Below are 21,423 nucleotides of genomic sequence, written 5' to 3'. Positions count from 1 at the left end.
GCCTTGTGTGTGGGTCTGCGGGATGGGAGCAAGGCAGGCCAGGAGCAGGACCAGTTTGGACTGGAGGGACCACCTGGCTTGAAGAGAGAGACTGCCACTGTGACTCTGGAGGGGACGTGTCGTGTCGGTAATCTGTACTGCTGCACACTGTTGTCAGTATCACTGTGAGAGTCAATTTCATGTGTGTGCTGCCTATTCTAATTTCTTGCCCTTCTGAGTTCTGCCCCTGAGTTACTTACTTACTATATCGAAAATAAAATAAGAAATATGTTTTTTGCCTTATTAGCTACCTTAAATCACATTGCTAATTACATATTGTACTTGTTTGTAGCCTAAATAGAGAAATTTGAACTTAAAACCTGTAATTTTGTAACTTTTGGAAATGCCAGTAAAAACGTGTCTGTGTCAGTAAATGCTGGGTGTCGTGTCAGTAAATTTCAATCAGGTCAGGTTGGCAACACTGGAGAGAGCATCAAGACGACATCGGAAGAAGAACAGAGGGAGAAGAAAGTGGAGAAGACCCAGCAAAAGAGCGAGAAGATAGCGGAGAAGACCCAGCAGAGGCAAAAACCAGTGGGCAGAAGGAGAAGAACCAGAGAGGGTTAAAAGACATCAGTGGAGAAGACACAAGGAGGGGGGAAGAACTGGCAGAGGCAGAAGACATCAGCGGAGGAGACAGACGAGCTGGAGAGGGGAGAACAGATCAGAAGAGACGACGGAGCTGCCTTAATAAAATACTTTAAAATTATGTGTAATGTGTTTTATTTTTGAGACCTTTTTCAGGTGAATGGGTAGGGGGTACAATGTACCCCATTGTTTTGCTTGCGTCTGTCTTGCAAAGTTACTCTGTGGTATAACAAGGAAGCTGAGACTTCTGCAGTGTGTAAATGTGCTTTTACTATACAAAGATGCTATACATACAAAACTATTACGATCTTAGGAATACAATACAAGACTGACATATATCTATAACAAGCAAAAATGCCTAGCAAATGAAGAGCTTATGATCTATACCAGTACAAATACACTTAAAGGTTACTTATCTTCTGTTACTGTATTTTCATGATCTCCATTGGCAACGATTCTTCTGGAGGATCAGGCAAGTTTCTTCTATCATGAGTGGCTTCTGATCTTCAAAGCATGATGATGTGTGTCCCAGTCTCTACTCATCCCTTTTATTTGTACAAGTTTGTTTCCAAAAGTTAATGGTTACAAACTTGTTTCCATAACAACCGACTAACAATCATTCTTTCAGTTTGAGAGCTGAAATAATCTCAAACAAGTTGTTTACTGTAGCCGTAGAAACAATGGACTGTTGAAAACTGTCAATTGAATACAACAATGGTATCTATGTAAATCATTGTCTACTCAAGCCAAGACAGTAATCTATGAGCAACCACTATTGTGTAATGTTATGTTTGATTAAGTTTAAAAAAAATCATATTTTTTAACAAATGCAACACACCCATACTCCTTCACATAGATGTTAAAGGGGGCTTCCAGATTCCTATAAGCTTCCCACCCGAAACCAACGGCCAGGGTTGTCGGGAAGAGGCCCTTGTCCTCATCCACATGGGGACAAGGTGCTTTGGCCTCCTGCCCCAAATCACCCACCCCCCATGTTGAGGGCATGCGGCCTGGTATGGTTCAGGAGGGGGGGTGCTCACTTGTCCCCACCCCCTTTTCTGACCTGCTGGGCTATGTGCTCAGATAAGGGTCTGGTATGGATTTTGGGGGGACTCCAACACAGTTTTTTCGGCATGGGGTTCCCCTTAAAATCCATACCAGACCGAAGGGCCTGGTATGCTCTTGGAGTGGGAACCCATGCGTTTTGTTTTTTATTTGGCATGGAGTTCCCCTTCAAGATCATCAGAGCACAAGTTGCATGCCAAAGTCGAATCAGTCAAGGCCGCGACACGGATTCAGTGATATTCAATGGGCTGAAGTAGGATCAAAGTCGGACCAAAGTAGTGCAGGGAGCATTTTCAAAGTCGGACCGACTTGTGTTGGATCAGTTAAGACGGCTCCCATAGGGAAACATTGATTTTCACACGTCATGCGACATGAGCTCCCAATGTTGAAGCGTTTGTTAACTAAATTTAGTTAAAATATTGCCTACAGTACGCATATAACATGCTTATTCTCGACTGCTCTGCTAAACAAAAGCATCATATATCTTGTTAGGTCAGATGGACCCATTTAAAGTTTCAATAAAATATCTTAATGTAAACAGATTTTGCTGTGCTCTCTTGCTATAAATACTTACAATATTGCATAGTATATGCATCCTGTATTATATGTTTATTAGTAAAATAAAGGTTTTATATAAATAGTAAAAAAAAAAAAAAAAAGAAGATACAGTGTGAAAACCTATAAACTTGAAAAAGTGGAGCTTCCCCTACACTGCAAAGATTAATGCTTACTTTTAATGCCTGTGACCAATGGCGCAATAAAGGGAAAAGGGGGACCGGATGCATGGAAGGGAGGAAGACTATATAAGGGATAATGTAAGTAAATTTGTTTTTCTCCCATATGCTCCCTAGAAGAAAACAAGCATTTATCCCTTGCTGTGTGGAGTAGCACCACTGCAAGGGTAACTTTGGGTTTTTCCCAGAGTTCAACCAGAGCTTCAACCTTTAAAGTGTTACTAAACCCAGGAGCCTGCATTCAGTTTATCTGGTCTCCTACGATACACAGAACATGGAAATGCAATTATTTTAGTAAATATAAACTGCTAAATATCTTTTCTCATCAGCAGTAAATAGTAGTGACTTCTATCAGTGTCCAGCCGAGCACTGGTTAAAGCTTGTAGGAGAAATTTTCATTCTCCCCTGATTTTCCTATGACCCCTGACTTTCTGTCTGGACAGTGCTGATTGGCTCTGTGCTGATCACATGCACCCTCCTTTCAAAAATTAAAACTCTAATACTACAGCTGTTGATGTTTTTTTTTTTCTTAAATCATGCTATCAAGTCAGACAAATTCTCCAAATCAGCGCCTAGAGGCGATTCAGTTCGCATTGTGCGCTATATAAGTATTTCATTCATTCATTCATTCAATCATAGGTAGTAGTTTTGCTTTTCTTTTTATCTCATAACTGGGAAACTTTGGTTGCTCAAAACTGCAGAAAATTGCACATGAATGCACATTCACTTAAATTTTATGTTTGCGGAATTGCACTAATTTTTAGTAATACAATCAAAAGTCTTCCATGTATTTCAAGTCTAAGCCCTTGTACACATGGTCGGACAGTCCGAGGGAAAATGTCAGATCGGACCGTGTTGGATAATCCGACCGTGTGTGGGCTCCATCGGACTGTTTCCGTCGGAATATCCGACCGACAAAGTTTTAGAGCTGGGCTATAAAATTTTCCCGACAACATGATCCGATCGGACTTTGTCCGATCATTTGTAGAGAATTCCGATCAGACAAAGTGCCACGCATGCTCAGATCAAATTCCTAGACCAAAGCTATTGGCTACTAGCTTGAACGTAGTCCCGTCGTAACTAAATAACGTCATCACGTTCTGAATGATCGGATTTTCTGACAACTTTGTCTGACCGTGTGTATGCAACACAAGTTTCGGACAAAATCCGTCTAAAAAAATATGACGGATTTTGTTGTCGGAATGTCCGACCGTGTGTACAAGGGCTAATGGCTGCAAAAATTGGTAAAACAGTGCACAGCTGCAAAAACAATGTCCTGGGTCAACGGGCTTTGGGCCTATATCAATGGCATCAGTCTGGCATCAGTCTAAAAGCAATACAAAAATGCCCACCACATCAATTTATAACTAGCTTTGGAAGTAAGCTGCAAATAGAAGGACTTGGCACAGCACAAAAAAAAAAAACAACATTTTACCAGAATACTTACCAGCTAGTCTGCAAAGAAAAAAAATGGCACTAACTATCTATTTGCGGAATCGTAGGAATGAGCTGCCTCCAGGCATACCTGTCCTTAAATTATCCATTGCTATATATGCTTCCGTATGGAGACTCCTAAATATGAGAGTTAGGGCCCCACAGAGGGGCCCTGACGAGGCAGCACAGCGTCCACATATATTTGCAAATGGGTGCAACTAAAACCTCTGTTTTTAACACCGCGTACACACGATCGGAATTCTCATCGGAAAAAGCTCTGATAGTTTTCCTGACGGAATTCCGACGGAATTCGGCTCAAGCCGTCTTGCCTACACACGGTCACATCAAATTCTGATAGTTTAGAACGCGGTGACGTACAACACGTACAACGGGACTAGAAAAAGGAAGTTCAATAGCCAGTAGCCAATAGCTTCTGTCTCGGCGTGTCGGAATTGCATACACACGATCGGAATTACCGATAGAAAGTTTTTCCGTCGGGAAAATTGAGAACATGCTATCAGTTTGTGGCTGGCAGAAATTCGGACAGCTAAATTCCGATGGAGCATACACACGGTGTATTTTCAGATGAAAAGCTCTCATCGGTCTTTTTCTGGCCGGAATTTCGATCGTGTGTACGCGGCATAATTGTTACTACTGTGGCTTTTTTTTTTTTTTTTTTGCAGGCTATCTGGAAAGTGTGCTGGGAAAACTTTGGTTTATTTGAGACGTGCTTCTTGGATCATTCAAAATCCATTGACGTGTGCATTTGATCCTCATTTGACCTCCTTCTAACCTGAATTGTATTTGCTTCAGGCGGATTTTGCATTCCCATATACTTGTATGTGAATGCAAAACCTGTCTAATGTAAACAAATGACCATTGACACAGAACCTTGGGGCAATGTCACACGTTTTGAAGCAGCATTTTGTAGCAACTACAACGTTGCTCTCCTTAGTGTTTTTGTAGCTAGAAAAAGATCCGCTGAAATTAAGGAAATGTCTTTATCGCAGTATATAGCACGGTGCTACTTATCCCTATATTGAAATATCCCTTTATTGTTGATGCGATCTGTAGAATTTTTATCTTTTTTTTATGCTCCTGCTTATACAGGGCGCTAGTTACAGTTTATCAGTTAAATAGGTCATATGAATGGTCTGTGTCATCACAGTAGTGTATGACCTCATTTAGCAGAAATTCTCTTGAGCTTGGTACAAAATCAACAGCCGCCCCCAATGGATTAGAGAGGTCCATGCAATCAGCATAAACAAAGGCATTTATTGCATTTTTTTGGCAGTTACCAATGATTAACACAGTTTAGTACTCTGGTAAAGCTTAAATCATAAATCAATAACGTATATCCTGTCTTACTCTATATTTTATTGGAAAATGGAAGATTAGCTGCATTCTGTGTCGATGGAATACAATGCATACAGCATTTATGTAGATATGTAATATATAATTTTACAAATAAGGACATAAGGTGTTATTTATTTAACAAAAAAAAATGCATCCTCTGTATACCTATGCAAACAAAAACAAAAAAAAACTTTAACATCTTTAGAACGCCAAACTCATGTCTATTTTTTTTGTACTATTTTAAGGTATGACCCTGAAGGACATTTGACAAATGCAACCTTTCCAACTGGAGAAGTCAGCAGTTTTTACAGTGATATGGAAAAATCCACACGAGTTGAGCTAGACACTTCAAACAAAGAAAATGTTTTCACCACCACCAATATATCTGCAACAAGCATTGTCTACGCATTAAAACAAGGTAGTGTGGGGGCGATATGACAAAACGGGTCAATGTTAACAAGAAAAAAAGGCCATCGCTATTCCTAGCTAAGGTCATGTTTATTTACCTAGCCCCAGTGTTGTCACTGCATAATATGCCTTTCCTGTGTCATTCACATTGATATTTATAGATTAGATACAAGGTGTTTGGACTGATTGTGATTAACACTAACTTTCTCATTATTCTAACTGTTGTTAATTTATAAAGTGCTTGAGGATTCAATTTACATTCTGAAGCAATAAGTAAAGACAGCCTTTGTCTTGCAAGAGATAGGAGATGGCGGCCACAAAATATGTCACAAGAGATCTTTCCATATACATGCACAATCATTAAGAAATAAATGACAGGGACAGTAAAAGACCATTGGTATTAGCAGGGCCGTTTTTAAGGCAGGGCAAAAGGGGCAGCTGCCCTGGGCCCTGTCATGGTTGTGGGGTCCAAAGCAGCTGCCTCATACTTGCCAACTATCCTGGTTTAAATTCCCTTGTCCCTTGAGGTTTTAGTCCTGTGCTGTGTCCCGATATCTCAGTGTGAAGTGCTGCTACTAATGCTGCCCAGCTCTGCCCTATTGTTGTGTACAGATGACTCACCTGCAGACCCTGTGTTTACATGTAAATAACCGTCATTGATATGTAAATAGTGGCGGCCAGCGTCATTGATATGTATATCATGCCCCCCTGAGGTCATATCCACAGTAATCTCTGGCAACCAATCAACAAGCAGAAATCACATGCTGTAACCTTTAGTAACTAATCAGTGAGCTGTAATGTGTGCTGTAACCTCTAGCAACCAGTCAGTGAGCGGTAATGATACACTGTAACCTCTGGCAACCAATCGCAATAGCTGCCTGATCTGATTCAGTAAACTGATTTTGAGTCTAGCTGCTATTTATTGTATGTCTCAGAGCAGGCGGAGAGCAAAACTGCAGGGGGGGGGGCCCAAGAAAAGTTTTGCCCAGGGTCCAATCAATATTAAAGACGGCCCTGGGTATTAGCCTGATATCAAGGAAACAGTATTGGCTGTCTAGAAATATCCATTACCATATAAATTAGTTCTCTCTAATGGCCCGTACACACGATCCGAATATCGTACGACAGATCGTACGACTTTTTTTTGCTTAATAGTCGCAAGTAGAAATTTTATAGATTACTAAAATCACGAAAATTCTCGTACAAAAAAAAAAAAAGAATCAGAAGTGATGTCATGTGTTGTAATGTATTTTTATTGTATTTTCGGACAACTGTACTGACTAAATGAAAATCGTATGATTTGGTATCGTACGAGGAAGAATTGGATGAATAGGATGAATTGTCAAGCTCTCAAAAGCTCTGTACCAACGATCTGATTATCGTACGATCGCGTCGAAATCAGTATTTTTCGTCCGATTTTCGGCAACGCTGGCAAACAAGTCTTATGGCCCATACACGTGATCCGAAAATCGGACGAAAAATACTGATTTCAATGCGATCGTATGATAATCAGATCGTTAGTACAGAGCTTTTGAGAGCTTGACAATTCATCCTATATTATTAGATCGGACAAGCACAACAATTTTTCTCGTACAATACCAAATCGTACGATTTTCATTTAGTCAGTACAGTTGTCGTCTAAGTAGCGGCTGGTGCTTACTATTTTTGGGTGCCGGCACAACCAACGCTACCCTCGGGAGACAAAGGCAGTGGCAATAACCCCCCGAGACACAGGCATCAGCAATGACCCTGCAGCACCTACAGCACTAACAACCCCCCCCCAGGGGAAAAGAAACACATGCAGCTGCAATCACCTTACCTAGTGGAGGCATGGAGGAGAAACAGGGACAGGAAGAAGGAAGACCCGGCCACTCCAGTGAGGACACAGACATTCTCCTTCCAGCCAATTGGAACCCAGAAGTGTGAGTCTTAAAGAGGAAGTAAACCCTGATGAGTTTACTTCCTCTTTCATTCCCTGCAAAGGCAAAGCATAATGGATTACTATGCATCGGTGAAGCCGCGATGACGTCACTCCCGCACATGCGGACGGGAGCCGACATGCGCGGCATCTTCGTCGTTGATGGTGCCGCGCTCAGTGCGCCTGCACGCCGCTGTCTACGGCACATGCGCCGTAGACAGCGGCGCCTGTCTTTCGGCAAATATCTCCTAAACCGTGTAGGTTTAGGAGATATTTCTTGGACCTACAAGTAAAACCTTAATCTAGGCTTACCTGTAGGTCAAAGTGTGTTGTAAGGGTTTACAATCACTTTAAGACTCCCCGGCCAATAGGGGCTTCCTGATTGGCCAAGAGGAGAATGTGGCAGAATAGCAAATATTAATGCGCTGGTGTCACATAACTGGGTGGGATCAGGGCGCACTCTCTGCGACCCGAGCCTACCCTATTTTGAAGCCTATTAGAGCCTCTGACTCTAATCAGGTGCTTCAAGAGATACACCCCCCACCTATCCCCGCAATTGTAACTCATGCGCCTGAAAGGGGCTTGGTACAGGGATCCAGTCGTCCTGAAAGGGGCCAGGCGCATGGATAGGGAGGGCAGCGGCAGTGTTAGGGCGGGCATCACCCATGTGCCCACAATGCATGGGCCACCACTGTTTTATATATATATATATATATATATATATATAAGTATATTGTGATAATTGTGTTAAATAATTGCTTAGCATGCATGCAGTAACGGGCTTATGAGACTTTAACGTATTAGTAAATATCTGTGATGGTAAATAGGAGCATTTCCTTTACCGTGCATGCTTTGCAGCCTATGTTCACCTTTGTTACAAATATCATATGAGAAATATTATAACATGCTGATTTTGTGTGCTCATTCATGCTGACATTTGTATCTCATAGTTTTTAGAACAATTAAAGCCTGCAAGCAGAAGTGAGAAAACTGCAAACCTTTTTATCCATCCTTATTAACACACAATGTTTTAACATGTAAATATGTCAATGAGTATTACAGCACTGAAGAATATAATCCTTTCATGCTCTTTGTTAAGTATAAACACATAAGATTTAATTGTCCACAATGTAGCTGTCATGTTCTCACTTGTACATACAATGACATGCAGGGCAGGGATGTCAGCTGTTAATCTTCAACAAAGCTGAGCGTTGAGGTGCAGACATCATTGGAATTTAGCGTATTAGTCTAGCTGCCTTTCCTGTTTTCATTCACAAGGTCACTACTGAGTTGTCTAGTAATTGGAAGTGATACTTAAAGTATATGTAAACCCTCACCATGCAAAATAGAATTGAAAGGTAAAACATTTGCATATAAAAAAAATAACAATAAATACCTGTTTTCGCCTTTTTTTTATAAGTGATCACATAGCCTTTGTACTCAGTTGCATAAGGGGCTCAGAGAGCTGGAGGAGGAGAAACAGCAGCATGCTGGTCTTCCCAGTGAATGGTTGCCCAGGGGGCAGGACAAGTCTAAATATTGGAGGAGAGCAGGATAAGTCCCCAGCAAAGCTAGAAAACTGACCACGCTGTACTCTCATGCTTAGTGTGATCAGTTTTCCAATAGGAAAGCAGAAGGACTGGCACGGACTTCAGGTATTTTACACAAGGAAAACAGGATACTTTTTCATTTAAGTACATAGTACAGCAGGCACATATCAGAATATGAAATGTTGGGTTTACATATTCTTTAAAGTGGTTGTATACTCATTTTTGGTACTTTTACCTACAGGAAAGCCTATAATAAGGCTTACCTGTAGGTAAAAAAAATATCTCCTAAACCTGTATGGTTTAGGAGATATTCCCCTCGGTATGCGCCGCTGACTGCAGCGGCGCATGCGCACAAGGGGATTCTCGGCCTGAAAATCCGGCAGTGTCTGGCCGGCCGGAATGAAATCTCCCGTGCGCATGCGCGGGAGTGACGATATCGCGGCTCCGGCCACTCACAGCGCCGGAGCCGCGATACCCGGAAGAAACGCTGAGGGAGCATGTCGGCTCCCTCGGTGTGGATCGGGCCAGATGTCGGGGCCTCGTTCTAAGGTAAGTATTTCATAATGAGCTAGTATGCGGTGCATACTAGCTCATTATGCCTTTTGCTTTGCAGGTGTAAAAAAAAATTAAAAATAAAAAAAATAGCGGGTTTACTACCGCTTTAACCACTAGAGATCCGTGCTGTAGCTGTCATTCGGACCTGCATTGCCGGGACTACGTCTATTGACATCGCCCCGTTGACAGCGCGAGGAGAAAGAAAAATCCGATCACCGGCGACAGTGAGAGGGACATCAGTCCCGATTACTGCGATGTGCCGCCAGCTCCTCAGTGCCCACCTGTGCCCCCTACAAGTGCCACTTAGCAGTAGGCAACAGTGCCGCCTACCAGTGCCCACCAGCACCACCTGTCAGTGCCCACAGTGCCATCTGTCAGTGCCCACAGTGCCACCTATCAGTGCCCATCCGTACCACCCATCTGTGCCACCCCCAAAGGGTATGGGGAGCTGTGCAATACAATGGGGGAAAGTGAAAGTAAAAATACCATAAAGCAGGGAATTACAAGGGCGACGTGGAAAACAGAACTCATTTAAATTGTATGCTTGGCAGCAGACTTTAAAGCAGAACTACACTGCATCCAAGCACCACAAACCAAAAATACCATTTCATTCATTTTTAATAATCAAAGAAAACTCCCCCATCCATCCATCTCTCAATACTTTATTTTATTGAGAAATTACTTTGAAAATCACCCTCTTAGCATTTCCGGTCATGGCGTACCTTGAGTAAGGGCAGATGATTCATGTAGCATTTACTTAATGAAATCCATCTGCCCTTAGCTCATGCATCCAGGTAGGAGAGTGTGCTTAGCTGAGAAAGCCCATGCTCCCCTCCTGAAGGTTCCTGGATGTATGATATAATTTGCCTAGGCCAGAAACCAGGAAGTAACGGAAGAATGTAAATAAAAAAGTTTAACGCAATTAAATATGATATCATTTCCTATCTATTTACTAATGCTGGCAGCATAAGGATTAAAAACAGTCAATGTTGATTGACAGAGTGGAGTTCCACTTTAAGCTGTATGTGGTGTCATGGAAGAGTAGAATTTTCACAGACAGCATCAGCATTTTCTGCATTGCATCTGCTTTGCAACTGGCTATGAGGAGCCAGCGGAACAACAGGTTCCTGCTACCCCCAGGGTCAATCCATAGAGAAGCATGTGCCTTTTTAACATATCTTTTGCTGTCCGAAAATCACCGCCATTCCCAGCGCCTTAATTCTAGCTTTGCAGCTGCTTCCATTGCAGCGTGTGAAATGAGCCCCTATTCTGCAATATTATGGCCTGTGCTACAATGCAGTGCAGATACCCAGTAGGGCCATCCTTGCACACCACTAGCATGTGAAACGAGATGGAGCAACATGAGGCAGAGGAGGAATATACTGAAGAGAAGGGTAGGGACAACGGCAATGAGGAGGAGGAAACAATGGCGCAGAATTCAAGGGAGGAATTTCACCCCTCCCAAACCCCATGGGTGGAGTGAGAATGGGGGTCCTCTGCTGCAGGCCTAGCAAAAAGATCCTCCCCACACGGTGTCTTCCCCCAGCAGAATTACCTCACCTGCAAAAATATCCTCCAGACCAGCCCCCCAGCAAATACATCCTCCCTACTGGACCTCCCTCCCCTTTCTACAGGAGAATCACCTCTCTAGTACAATTTGCTCCCCACCAGATTCGCCTCCTCCAGCACAAAGTTCCTCCCCAAGACACAACAGCACATCACCCTCCCCTCCACTCGCACACACACGGAAATCAGCATGGCAATGAGCCAGGAATGTCCTTCCTCCCGGCCTCTCCTCCATTGTGTCACATGACACATCACAACTGAAGAGGAGGCTTCCTTGGCTCTGAGCTGAAGCTGCAATATCTGTAATCTGTGCTGCAAGCTGCAGTGAATGAAAAAAAAAAGCGGCATGCAATGTTGGACCCAAGGCACTCTGCATAAGATGCGGAGCCTATATCCTAGTTGCCTGTTGTTATTAATGCCACCCCAGACTAGAAACCGAGGACCAGTTTTTAATACTAAATGGTAAAAGATCTTGCTGTATATTCCATGGTAGATATGTATCCATGCAGACTGGTAAATTTATTGAGAGGTCAGTTATTACAAGACACCACTCAACACTCAAACTCAATGCTATTGTGCTGGCATTAGTTGTCTATAAAAACCTGAATAAAATTGTGTATGCTTCCTGGCAAAGCTGGGCAATGAAACTATATAACATGATGTATGTTGTGGCAGCATAAAAAAGCTTTGCAAACAGAAAAATGAATGGTATATGTTCAATAGCTGATGGTAACCTCTGATCTATTGGCAGAAAACACCGTTAACACCTACCGTGTTAATCCTGATGGCTCTCTGCGGGTGACCTTTGCCAGTGGAATGGAAATCAGTCTGAATGCAGAACCCCACATATTAGCAGGGGTGGTCAGTCCGACATTGGGTAAATGTAATATCTCACTACCCGGGGAACACAGCCCAAATCTTATTGAGTGGCGACAACGCAAAGAGCAGAACAAAGGCAATATCTCCTCTTTCGAAAGACGCTTAAGGGTAAGACTTTTTCACTGTCATATTACACCATCCTGTAATAAATTACAATGCTTCTTCTATGGTCATACTGTGTGGGAAGAACCACTTTGTTTTATGTCCTGTAACTACAAAGCAGAAGTCATCCAGAAGATCTACAATATGCTGTGAATTGACACAAAGGATTTAAAGGAAAACAGTAAACTTCTGTGCAGAGTAAAAATGTAATATTTCTTTGTGTATGCCTTGTGCTTAGCTGTATCAGTAAGCATATAGTGACAAATCTTCTCATACTGTGAATTGTAAAGCTCTTATTTATCAGAAAGAGCGGAATTTCCAAGGGAGATTTTATTCTGTGAAGAGTGAAAAGTGTTTCTTACTTATCGATGGATTTCCAATATCTTTTTGGAAGATCTAGTCACCAGCAACTCTAAGCCCTTGTACACACGGTCGGAGAATCCGTCGGAATGTGTCCTATCGGACCGTGTTGTCGGATAATCCGACTGTGTGTGGTATGCATCCGACTGATTCCGTCTGAATATCCGTCGGACCCAATTTTCCAACATGTTGGAAATATTTTCCGACCTACTGGTCCGATCGGACATACTCCGATCATGTGTAGAGAATTCCGATTGGACCAAGTGCCACGCATGCTCAGATCAAATTCCTAGACCAAAGCTATTGGCTACTAGCCTGAACATAGTCCCATCGTAACTAAATAACGTCATCATTTTCTGAATGATCGGATTTTCCGACAACTTGGTCCGACTGTGTGTATGCAACAGTTTCGGACACAATCCGACGGACAAAATCCGACGGATTTGGTTGGCAGAATGTCCGACCATGTGTACAGGGGCTTAAAGTGGTTGTAAACCCTTACCACCAACTTTGACCTACAGGTAAGCCTAGATTAAGGCTTACCTGTAGGTCCAAGAAATATCTCCTAAACCTACACGGTTTAGGAGATATTTGCCGAAAGACAGGCACCGCTGTGTACGGCGCATGCTCCATAGACAGCGGCGTGCAGGCGAACTGAGCGTGCCGCTGTCAACTGCGATATGCCGCGAGTGGTGGCTCCCGCGCGCATGCGCGGGAGTGACGTCATCGCGGCTTCGCCGAATGACAGCGGCGGAGCAGCGAGACCCACCGAGAAGATGGATGCTCTGAACTACAGGGGACAGCGGTGACTTCGCTGGCTCCTGTGTCAGGTAAGTGACACATAATGGACTACTATGCGATACATAGTAGTCCATTATGCTTTACCTTTGCAGGGATTTAAAGAGGAAGTAACACCCATCAGGGTTTACTTCCTCTTTAAAACTGGTGCAGCACTTCTAATAACCACTAGAGGGAGAAATTATGTACAGAATAATCTGCAGAAGTATGGCTTTCATTTGGTTCATAAATTGATGACCAACTACTGATCAACAGCTCCTTACCAATGTCATGTGAGCATATACAGTATACTGCATAGTGGATGGATACTCAGACTTTACTAAATATCATTATGATATTCTACCAGCACCTAAATGTATCCCAGTATCTAAAATAAAAAAATAATCACAAGATAGACATTTTGCCCTTGTTCACATCGGGCCACTTTGACATGTCAAATTGAATGCCAAATCGGAGCCTATTGCCGGCAATGGCACCATCTAATTCCCAAAAGTCGTTTCCACACAAATGTCTGTCAAATTGCCCCCCGAACTCGCACTGAAATGCCGGTTTGAAATTGTGCGAGTTCAGCTGAACGCGATTTTAATCCCGCGTTCAGTGTGAAACTAGGCTAAAGGTAAGCTCTACATTAAACAGAATATTCTGCAAACATAACATAAAATATTGAAACTGAAATATGTGTCACATACAAGTAGATATGTTCATGTAAAAATAAAATATTTAGCGCAAGTTATTCCAATGTCTTTGGCCAATTGCAATTGATAACCCTCGGAAACCAAATTTGAGGGTCAGGAAAATTCATATTCCCATATATTGTGCATTGTGCATCCTTGTGCATTATTCACTGAAAAATGAATGTACATTTTAGTGTCTTGCGAGGATAAGATACATATCAGGATATCTATACTGGATGGAATGTTGGAAAACTTTAGGCAATCAGTGGCTGCAGCAGCTCCTAATTAGTGTATTCTGACAGTGGAGAGTCCTGCTGTCAGAATACAATGTCCTGGGAAGGGAGATCCCTCCACCCACCTTACTTGTGTGGATGGAGATATCTCTTCCTTTTTTCATTCAGTCATTTGGTTTATTTAAAAAAAAAGAAATCATCTATGGCCCGTCTAAGCCACAAAGACATCTCCAATGTAGACATTAGTTCTTGTGACCCTAGTGATGAGCAAATATCTGCTCACTTTGGAGGGATTTCCTGATGCTTTGTTTTGGTTATGGGATAGGAAGTGAAAGGAAATCTTCTCAATGAGATATAGATGGCAAAAAAACCCTGTTGGGATTATAACACATAAGTTTTGGCATTAGTTCTACTTTAATATACAATAATCAAAAAAATTATAAAGTGACATAATCTATCTTATTTGCAAAAATCCCAACAACATGCAAAATAGTGCCAAAGTAATGATTTCCAGGCATATAAGCAGTCCAGAGAAAAGAAAAGATGGATAGGATGCTGAATCTTAATCCATTTTCGGTGACTTTCAAAACCACCCTTTCACACACGTAGCAGGTGCACCCAGAGGAGAAGGAGATTATCCACCACCAAACTAGAGGAGGCTTACCAGCTGTTTTTTTGATTATTGTATATTGTGTGTGTCTCGCATTAGGTTGCAGCAAGAACTTACTTTTGTTAGTATTAACACTAATATCAGGTTTTGTTTCATTTACACTTGATTTTTATGTATTTTTTAGCACTTTATTCAGACCAGCGCTGTTTTTCGAAGGTTTTCTACTTTAATATACAGTTGGGTATAAACACATTGGGTTCTTATATTGTCTGTACTTATTCGTTTTTTTGTGTAATTGGATGCATATTTGAATTAAATTAGTATTTTTCGCCTGGAGATTTACTGCAATCAGTCTGTTTTGATATGTTTATGTGCTTACACAATTGTACCATGACTGTTTTTTACAAAAACCATCTTAGTAAACGTTCTTTTAATTACTAACAAATGTCAGTGTATAGGAATCTGTGATACAGTCAAGGGACTTCTAGATATTCCAAGCTGTATAGAAAAGTTTGATAGATAAGAATTCTGCTTTACAATTATGAAGTGACTTGTATATTTCGTATTTTGTGCTGAACTAAAGCCTGAGGACTTGTGCTGTATTATTATTATTGTGACATTCAGAATATAAGGTCATAGCAGATTTGTGCTCCTCTAAGTTTAATTAATTGTTCTACTGATGCCTTACGAAGCTGTCTCGTATTCCAGAAGGTAAATGAGTTCTAATTTGCGGTGCGGTGATATCCAGCATAATTTCTGATTTGAAAGAAACACACATAAGCGTCAGCTTGATTAAACTGCTTACAACGAGAATGGTAGAAATGTAACTTCAGCAGGATTTTAAAACAAGAAAGTAAGGGCACTAAACATTAATGTTAAAATGCTTAAATTTTCAGTACACAAAAGTGGCAGATTAGATAAATTCCCCTCCCTAGGCATTTGACTATGAATTATGACTTAAGAAAAAAGTCATAAATCAATGCCATCAATAGCGATCCTCTGTCTCCTTATTTTTGACCCTTTGGAAATGAAATACTCATGCATCTTTATGAATTCAGTTCAAGATTTGTGCACTTGAGATATAATAATTATTTACTGCTTATAAAGCAAATGTATCTTTTCCCGAAGCATGTGATGTAATGGTTCTCACATTGTAAGCCTGGCTTTTTAAACTCTCTGCAATAACAACTGTTTGTGTTACTCTATAGCAGTGGTCTCCAAACTGTGGCCCTTTGCTTGCCTGTATCTGGCCCTTGGGACACTATTCCTCCCACTGATACAAGACACACTTCTTCCAACTGACATTGACAATGAGGCACCATTTCTCCCACTGACATCAACAATGGGGCACTTTTCCTCACAATGATACTAACCATACGGCACCATTCTTCCCTCAAATACCAAATAGGGCGATGTTTACTCTCACTGATGCCAAAATTTCCACTCCTGCTGGCCACAGTCCGGCCTCCATAAAGTCTGAAGGACAATAAACTGGCCCGTTGTTTGGAAAGTTTGGAGACCCCTGCTTAGTAGCAATATGGCTCAGGCTCATTGGTGCTTCCTGTAAGCATGCATAATGAGATTTAATTACCATATTTATCGGCGTATAACATGCACTTTTCCCCGCTTAAAATAGAGGGCAAATCATGTGTGCATTTTATATGCCAATATAGGGCTGCCTTGGAGGGAAAGGAGGGAACGAGCTCCGCTGAAATAGACAGAGCCGGATCTCCTGTGTACTTGGCTTGGCTCACAGTCACACCCAGTCCCGCCCCCTGGATGGCTCCTAGCATTGACGTCTCAGCATTGGACGGGTGTTATGTCCGTCATAGGAGCCGGTCTAAGGGGACAGAACTGGGCATGACTTCAAGCCAAGCTGAGCACACAAGAGATCCAGCTCTGTCTATTTCGGCAATATCAAGGCTGCAGATGGGCACTGATGAGGATGCAATAATGGGCAAGGCTGCAGATGGGCACTGATCAGGATGCAATAATGGGCAAGGCTGCAGATGGGCACTGATCAGGCTGCAATAATGGGCAAGGCTGCAGATGGGCACTGATCAGGCTGCAATGATGGGAAATGGCAAGGCTGCAGATGGGCACTGATCAGGCTGCATTGATGGGCACTGACCCTTATTTTGCTTCAAAATTCTTTATTTAAAATAAAAAAAAATTCCTGAAACTTCCCTCTTAAAATATAGGTTTGTGTTATATGCCTGTGCGTGTTAAACGCAGATAAATATGGTACTTTTAATCTATGAAGTCACACAGAATGCCACTTGTGGGGTCAACCAAAGCTAAATGTTTACCTCTCTAACCATTGGTTAAACACCAATATAACCTACACAGCCTACATACTTATAGTAAACCTCTCGTCTTTATTGGGGACATCTGAACCTCACCTCTTTCTATTTTTTCCTCAAACTCCCCCTGGGTTTCATTGGTTAAAAAATTATTGTAATAGAAGAATCCTGGATATAAAATGGAGATTGTTTTCTTCTCTGTTTCAACCTTATATACTGTAGAAATTGCATGTTCAAAATAACAAAATAGAAGCAGGGGTGCACCAAATGGAAATTTTGGTGCCGAAACCGATACCAAAAAGGAAGGATGCATTAGGCTGAAAACCAAAACCGATACCGAAAATTACAGTTTTTAAAACAAATATTTATATTATTTTTATATATAATTGTATTATATTAAACTTTTTAATTAATATAATCAATTTAAATAAATATTAAATTATTGTTTGCCATTATTGGTACCTTTAGTGCAAGAAAGGTCAAGAAAAATGCAGTCTGCAGTCTCTAACCATCTCTTGTATCTTGTCTGCAATCTCTTACTTAAACTTAAACACATTGCTAATAGTATTAGCAAAATTTCCATTCGATGCACCTATGCAGATAGGATACAGAAGATATCCCCCTATGTCCATCATATGTATCCTACCAGTGCCCAGCAGCCTCACCAGTCCTAGTCATATGCAGCCTGCCTGTGCCCAGCAGCCTCCCCAGTGCCCTTCATACGTAGCCTGCCAGTGCCCAGCATCCTCACCAGTGTTCGTCATATGCAGTCTACCAGTGCCCAGCAGCCTCACCAGTGTCCATCATAAGCTGCCTGCCAGTACCCAGATCCTAGTGGCGATTACCGTGTGTCACGGAGCAGGGTTTGAATTTCCCGGGCCACAGTAACAATGTCCCGCCTCCTGTGATCGCGTCACACTGATTCAATGTCCCGCCATTGGATCAGTGTGCCGTCTATCACAGGAGACGGGACATTGTTCCTACGGCCCGGACAATTCAGCTCCGTGACATGCGGAGATTGCGGCGAGTAGGGAGGGGAGGAGGAGGGAGTGGAGGACTGGGGTACACCAGTGTGATACTCCCACAATGGGCGGCACCCGAGGCGGACCCTGCCCCCTTTCGGTGTCGGCTATTCTATTGGCCAAATGAAAAAACATTGTTTTCGGACGATAATTTTTAGCGCCCGAAATTTTGGTGCACCTCTATATAGAAGATTTCATTTTTTAGGAGGGAGAGGTGGTAAATAGTGGTGTTCTGTTATTAATAAAAGGGGCACACTGAAAGAAAAGAAATAAAGAATACATTTGGATGTTGGACTTCTTAAAGATGGTTGCCCCATTAGAAGAGTAATAGAGGCGATGAGCGGGTTTATAACAATATCTCAGTGCTTGGCTTCCCTCTTCCTCTGAGCCTGACAGTGTGCACCTCTTCCCCCTTCCCCTGGAAAAAAAACACACATCCCCAGATTTGACTGGTGCAGACAGATTTTGCTAAAATATTTCTTGTGTTCTGAAAGTCATGAAGCATGCGTCAAATTCATGCACTAGTCTAGAAAATGCACTTGCATTTGACGCTTGCTGTCCCACTTTTAGAAAGCACATGAGATAATTGCAAATTTGTCTGTTCCAGTCCTTATGGAATTCCATGAATTATATGAATTCCAAGGTCTGTGTGTGTTCCCAGGGGAAGGGGAAAGAAGTGCTCCAAAAGAGAGTTGGTCTTAATTGGCTCCACTTTCATAAGATACAAACTGTTGGTATTTTGCTTTGAATTTTGCACATTCAATGCACCACAATTTAGAAGTGTGACATTTTAGAACTACCTGAATTTGGTGCGTGAGTTGCTGTCAAAACCAAAAAATGGTGTGGGGGTCTCCCAGGCCCCCAGACACTATATACTCTGAACAGCAGTATATATACTATACAGCCTGCCCTATATACTCTGCAGAAAAATTGGACCTTAGGTGTTGGTGATGCCAGAACACTATAACCCCTCACAGTTACTCTTGCTGGGCACAGAAACGGGCCCTGCTGTGAAATATTATATCAAAAATTGTAATTACATGGCCCTGTTAAACAAGGGCAGGAAAATTGGGCCATTGGTTTTGGTGGCGCCAGAACACTGTAACCCCTGTGACAGTAGGAGGTGCTGTCACTGCAAAATTGGTTGTTTGGGGGGCACAGGGTGTGCACATTTGCTTGATGCAAGACTGCAGAGCATAGATGTGGACTGGAGAAAACTGCTTTCACAGCTTTATCCAGGTTTTGGTATTCCCTCATGGGGCTCTGTACTTTGAAGATTCCATAGTGTCCTGAGGGGGATGGGATCTCCAACCCTGTGTCCAGATTCTGTAGATGACCAGCAGGGTGTGTGCTCAGGTGAGCCCTTGTAATAAGAGTATGGGAAGACCTCATTGCTTCCAGTTGAAGACTGCACCACACCAGGAGAGACAGGAGGTCTCTAAGAGTCAGAGGGACTGCAGGAGACAGTCAGAACATGTGTGACTGCTAGAGGCAGATTAATGGCCTGAGGACTAAGGCCAGAGTGGGTGCTAAAGTGGAGCCAACCACATTGAAGACTCATGTGGTTGGTGTGACAGGATAAAGAGCAGAAGTACTGCTAAAGAGAGCTAGGTGGGCTAGCATTTTCCATAGCGTGTATTTGCTGGAGAAGAACCCCTGCATGGGAAACCTTTATGTTACAGACTTTTATTTGCCTTTTTAATAAAAATGGGCTACCATGCTCTAAAATATAGTTCCTGACTGGCTTGAATCCCTGACAAATGCATCTACTACAAGAGCTATTGATCCCCCATATTACACCCCCACAGTTAATCTTGTTGGGTGCAGGAACAGGCCCTACTGTAAAATATTATATCAAAAATTGTAATTACATGCCCATGTTAAACAGGGCCAGAAAAATTGGGCCTTGGGTGGTGATGGTACCACAACACTGTAACCCCTCACAGTTACTCTTGTTGGATGCAGGAACAGGCCCTACTGTGAAATACAGTATCTCGCAAAAGTTAGTACACCCCTCACATTTTTGTAAATATTTTATTCTATCTTTACATGTGGCAACACTGAAGAAATTAGACTTTGCTACAATGTAAATTAGTGAGTGTACAGCTTGTATAACAGTGTAAATGTGTTGTCCTCTCAAAATAACTCAACACAAAGCTATTAATGTCTAAACCGCTGGCAACAAAAGTGAGTACACCCCTAAGTGAAAATGTCCAAATTGGGCCCAAAGTGTCAATATTTTGTGCGGCCACCATTACTTTCCAGCACTCCCTTAACCCTCTTGGGCATGAAGTTCACAAAAGCTTCACAGGTTGTAACTGGAGTCCTCTTCCACTCCTCCATGAAGACATCAGAAAGCTGGTGGATGTTAGAGACCTTGCGCTCCTCCACCTTCCATTTGAGTATGCCACACAGAGGCTCAATAGGGTTTAGGTCTGGAGACATGCTTGGCCAGCCCATCACCTTTACCCTCAGCTTCTTTAACAAGGCAGTGGTCATCTTGGAGGTGTGTTTGGGGTCATCATCATGTTGGAATGCTGCCATGCAGCCCAGTCTCTGAAGGGAAGGGATCATGCCATGCTCTGCTTCAGGATGTCACAGTACATGTTGGCATTCATGGTTTCCTCAATGAACTGAAGCTCCCCAGTGTCGGCAGCACTCATGCAGCCCCAGACCATGACACTCCCACCACCATGCTTGACTGTAGGCAAGACACACTTATCTTTGTACTCCTTGCCTGGTTACCGCCACACACGCTTGACACCATCTGAACCAAATAAGTTTATCTTGGTCTCATCCGACCACAGGACATGGTTCCAGTAATCCATGTCCTTAGTCTGCTTGTCTCAGCAAACTGTTTGTGGGCTTTCTTGTGCATCATCTTTAGAAGAGCCTTCCTTCTGGGATGACAGCCATGCAGACCAATTTGAAGCAGTATGTGGCATATGGTCTAAGCATTGACAGGCTGACCCTCCACCCCATCAACCTCTGCAGCAATGCTGGCAGCACTCATACGTCTATTTACCAAAGATAACCTCTGTATATGACGCTGAGCACATGCACTCAACTCCTTTGGTGGACCATGGCGAGGCCTGAGTGGAACCTGTCCTGTTAAACCGCTGTATGGCTTTGGCCACTGTACTGCAGCTCAGTTTTGGGGCCTTGGCAATCTTCTTATAGACTAGGCCATCTTTATGAAGAGCAACAATTCTTTTTTTCAGATCCTCAG

At 42.5% G+C, this 21,423-nt stretch overlaps 1 protein-coding gene across 5 annotated transcripts in view; it reads left to right on the top strand.

The window, feature by feature from the left end:
* TENM1 (teneurin transmembrane protein 1) overlaps positions 1 to 21,423 on the top strand; it is a 912,904-nt gene that overhangs the window by 840,697 nt on the left and 50,784 nt on the right. For all 5 annotated transcript variants that reach the window (XM_077478732.1, XM_077478724.1, XM_077478714.1 and 2 more), the window contains 2 exons: positions 5,462 to 5,634; positions 11,965 to 12,200. In XM_077478732.1, the coding sequence (XP_077334858.1) occupies positions 5,462 to 5,634; positions 11,965 to 12,200 (409 nt within the window). The remainder of the gene's footprint in view (positions 1 to 5,461; positions 5,635 to 11,964; positions 12,201 to 21,423) is intronic.

The sequence above is a fragment of the Lithobates pipiens genome, unplaced genomic scaffold (assembly GCF_037356315.1).
Source record: "Lithobates pipiens isolate NorthernLeopardFrog02 unplaced genomic scaffold, aLitPip1_a1.2 Scaffold_1, whole genome shotgun sequence".
Lineage (NCBI taxonomy): Eukaryota > Metazoa > Chordata > Amphibia > Anura > Ranidae > Lithobates > Lithobates pipiens.
This window is presented reverse-complemented; position numbering and strand designations above follow the sequence as displayed.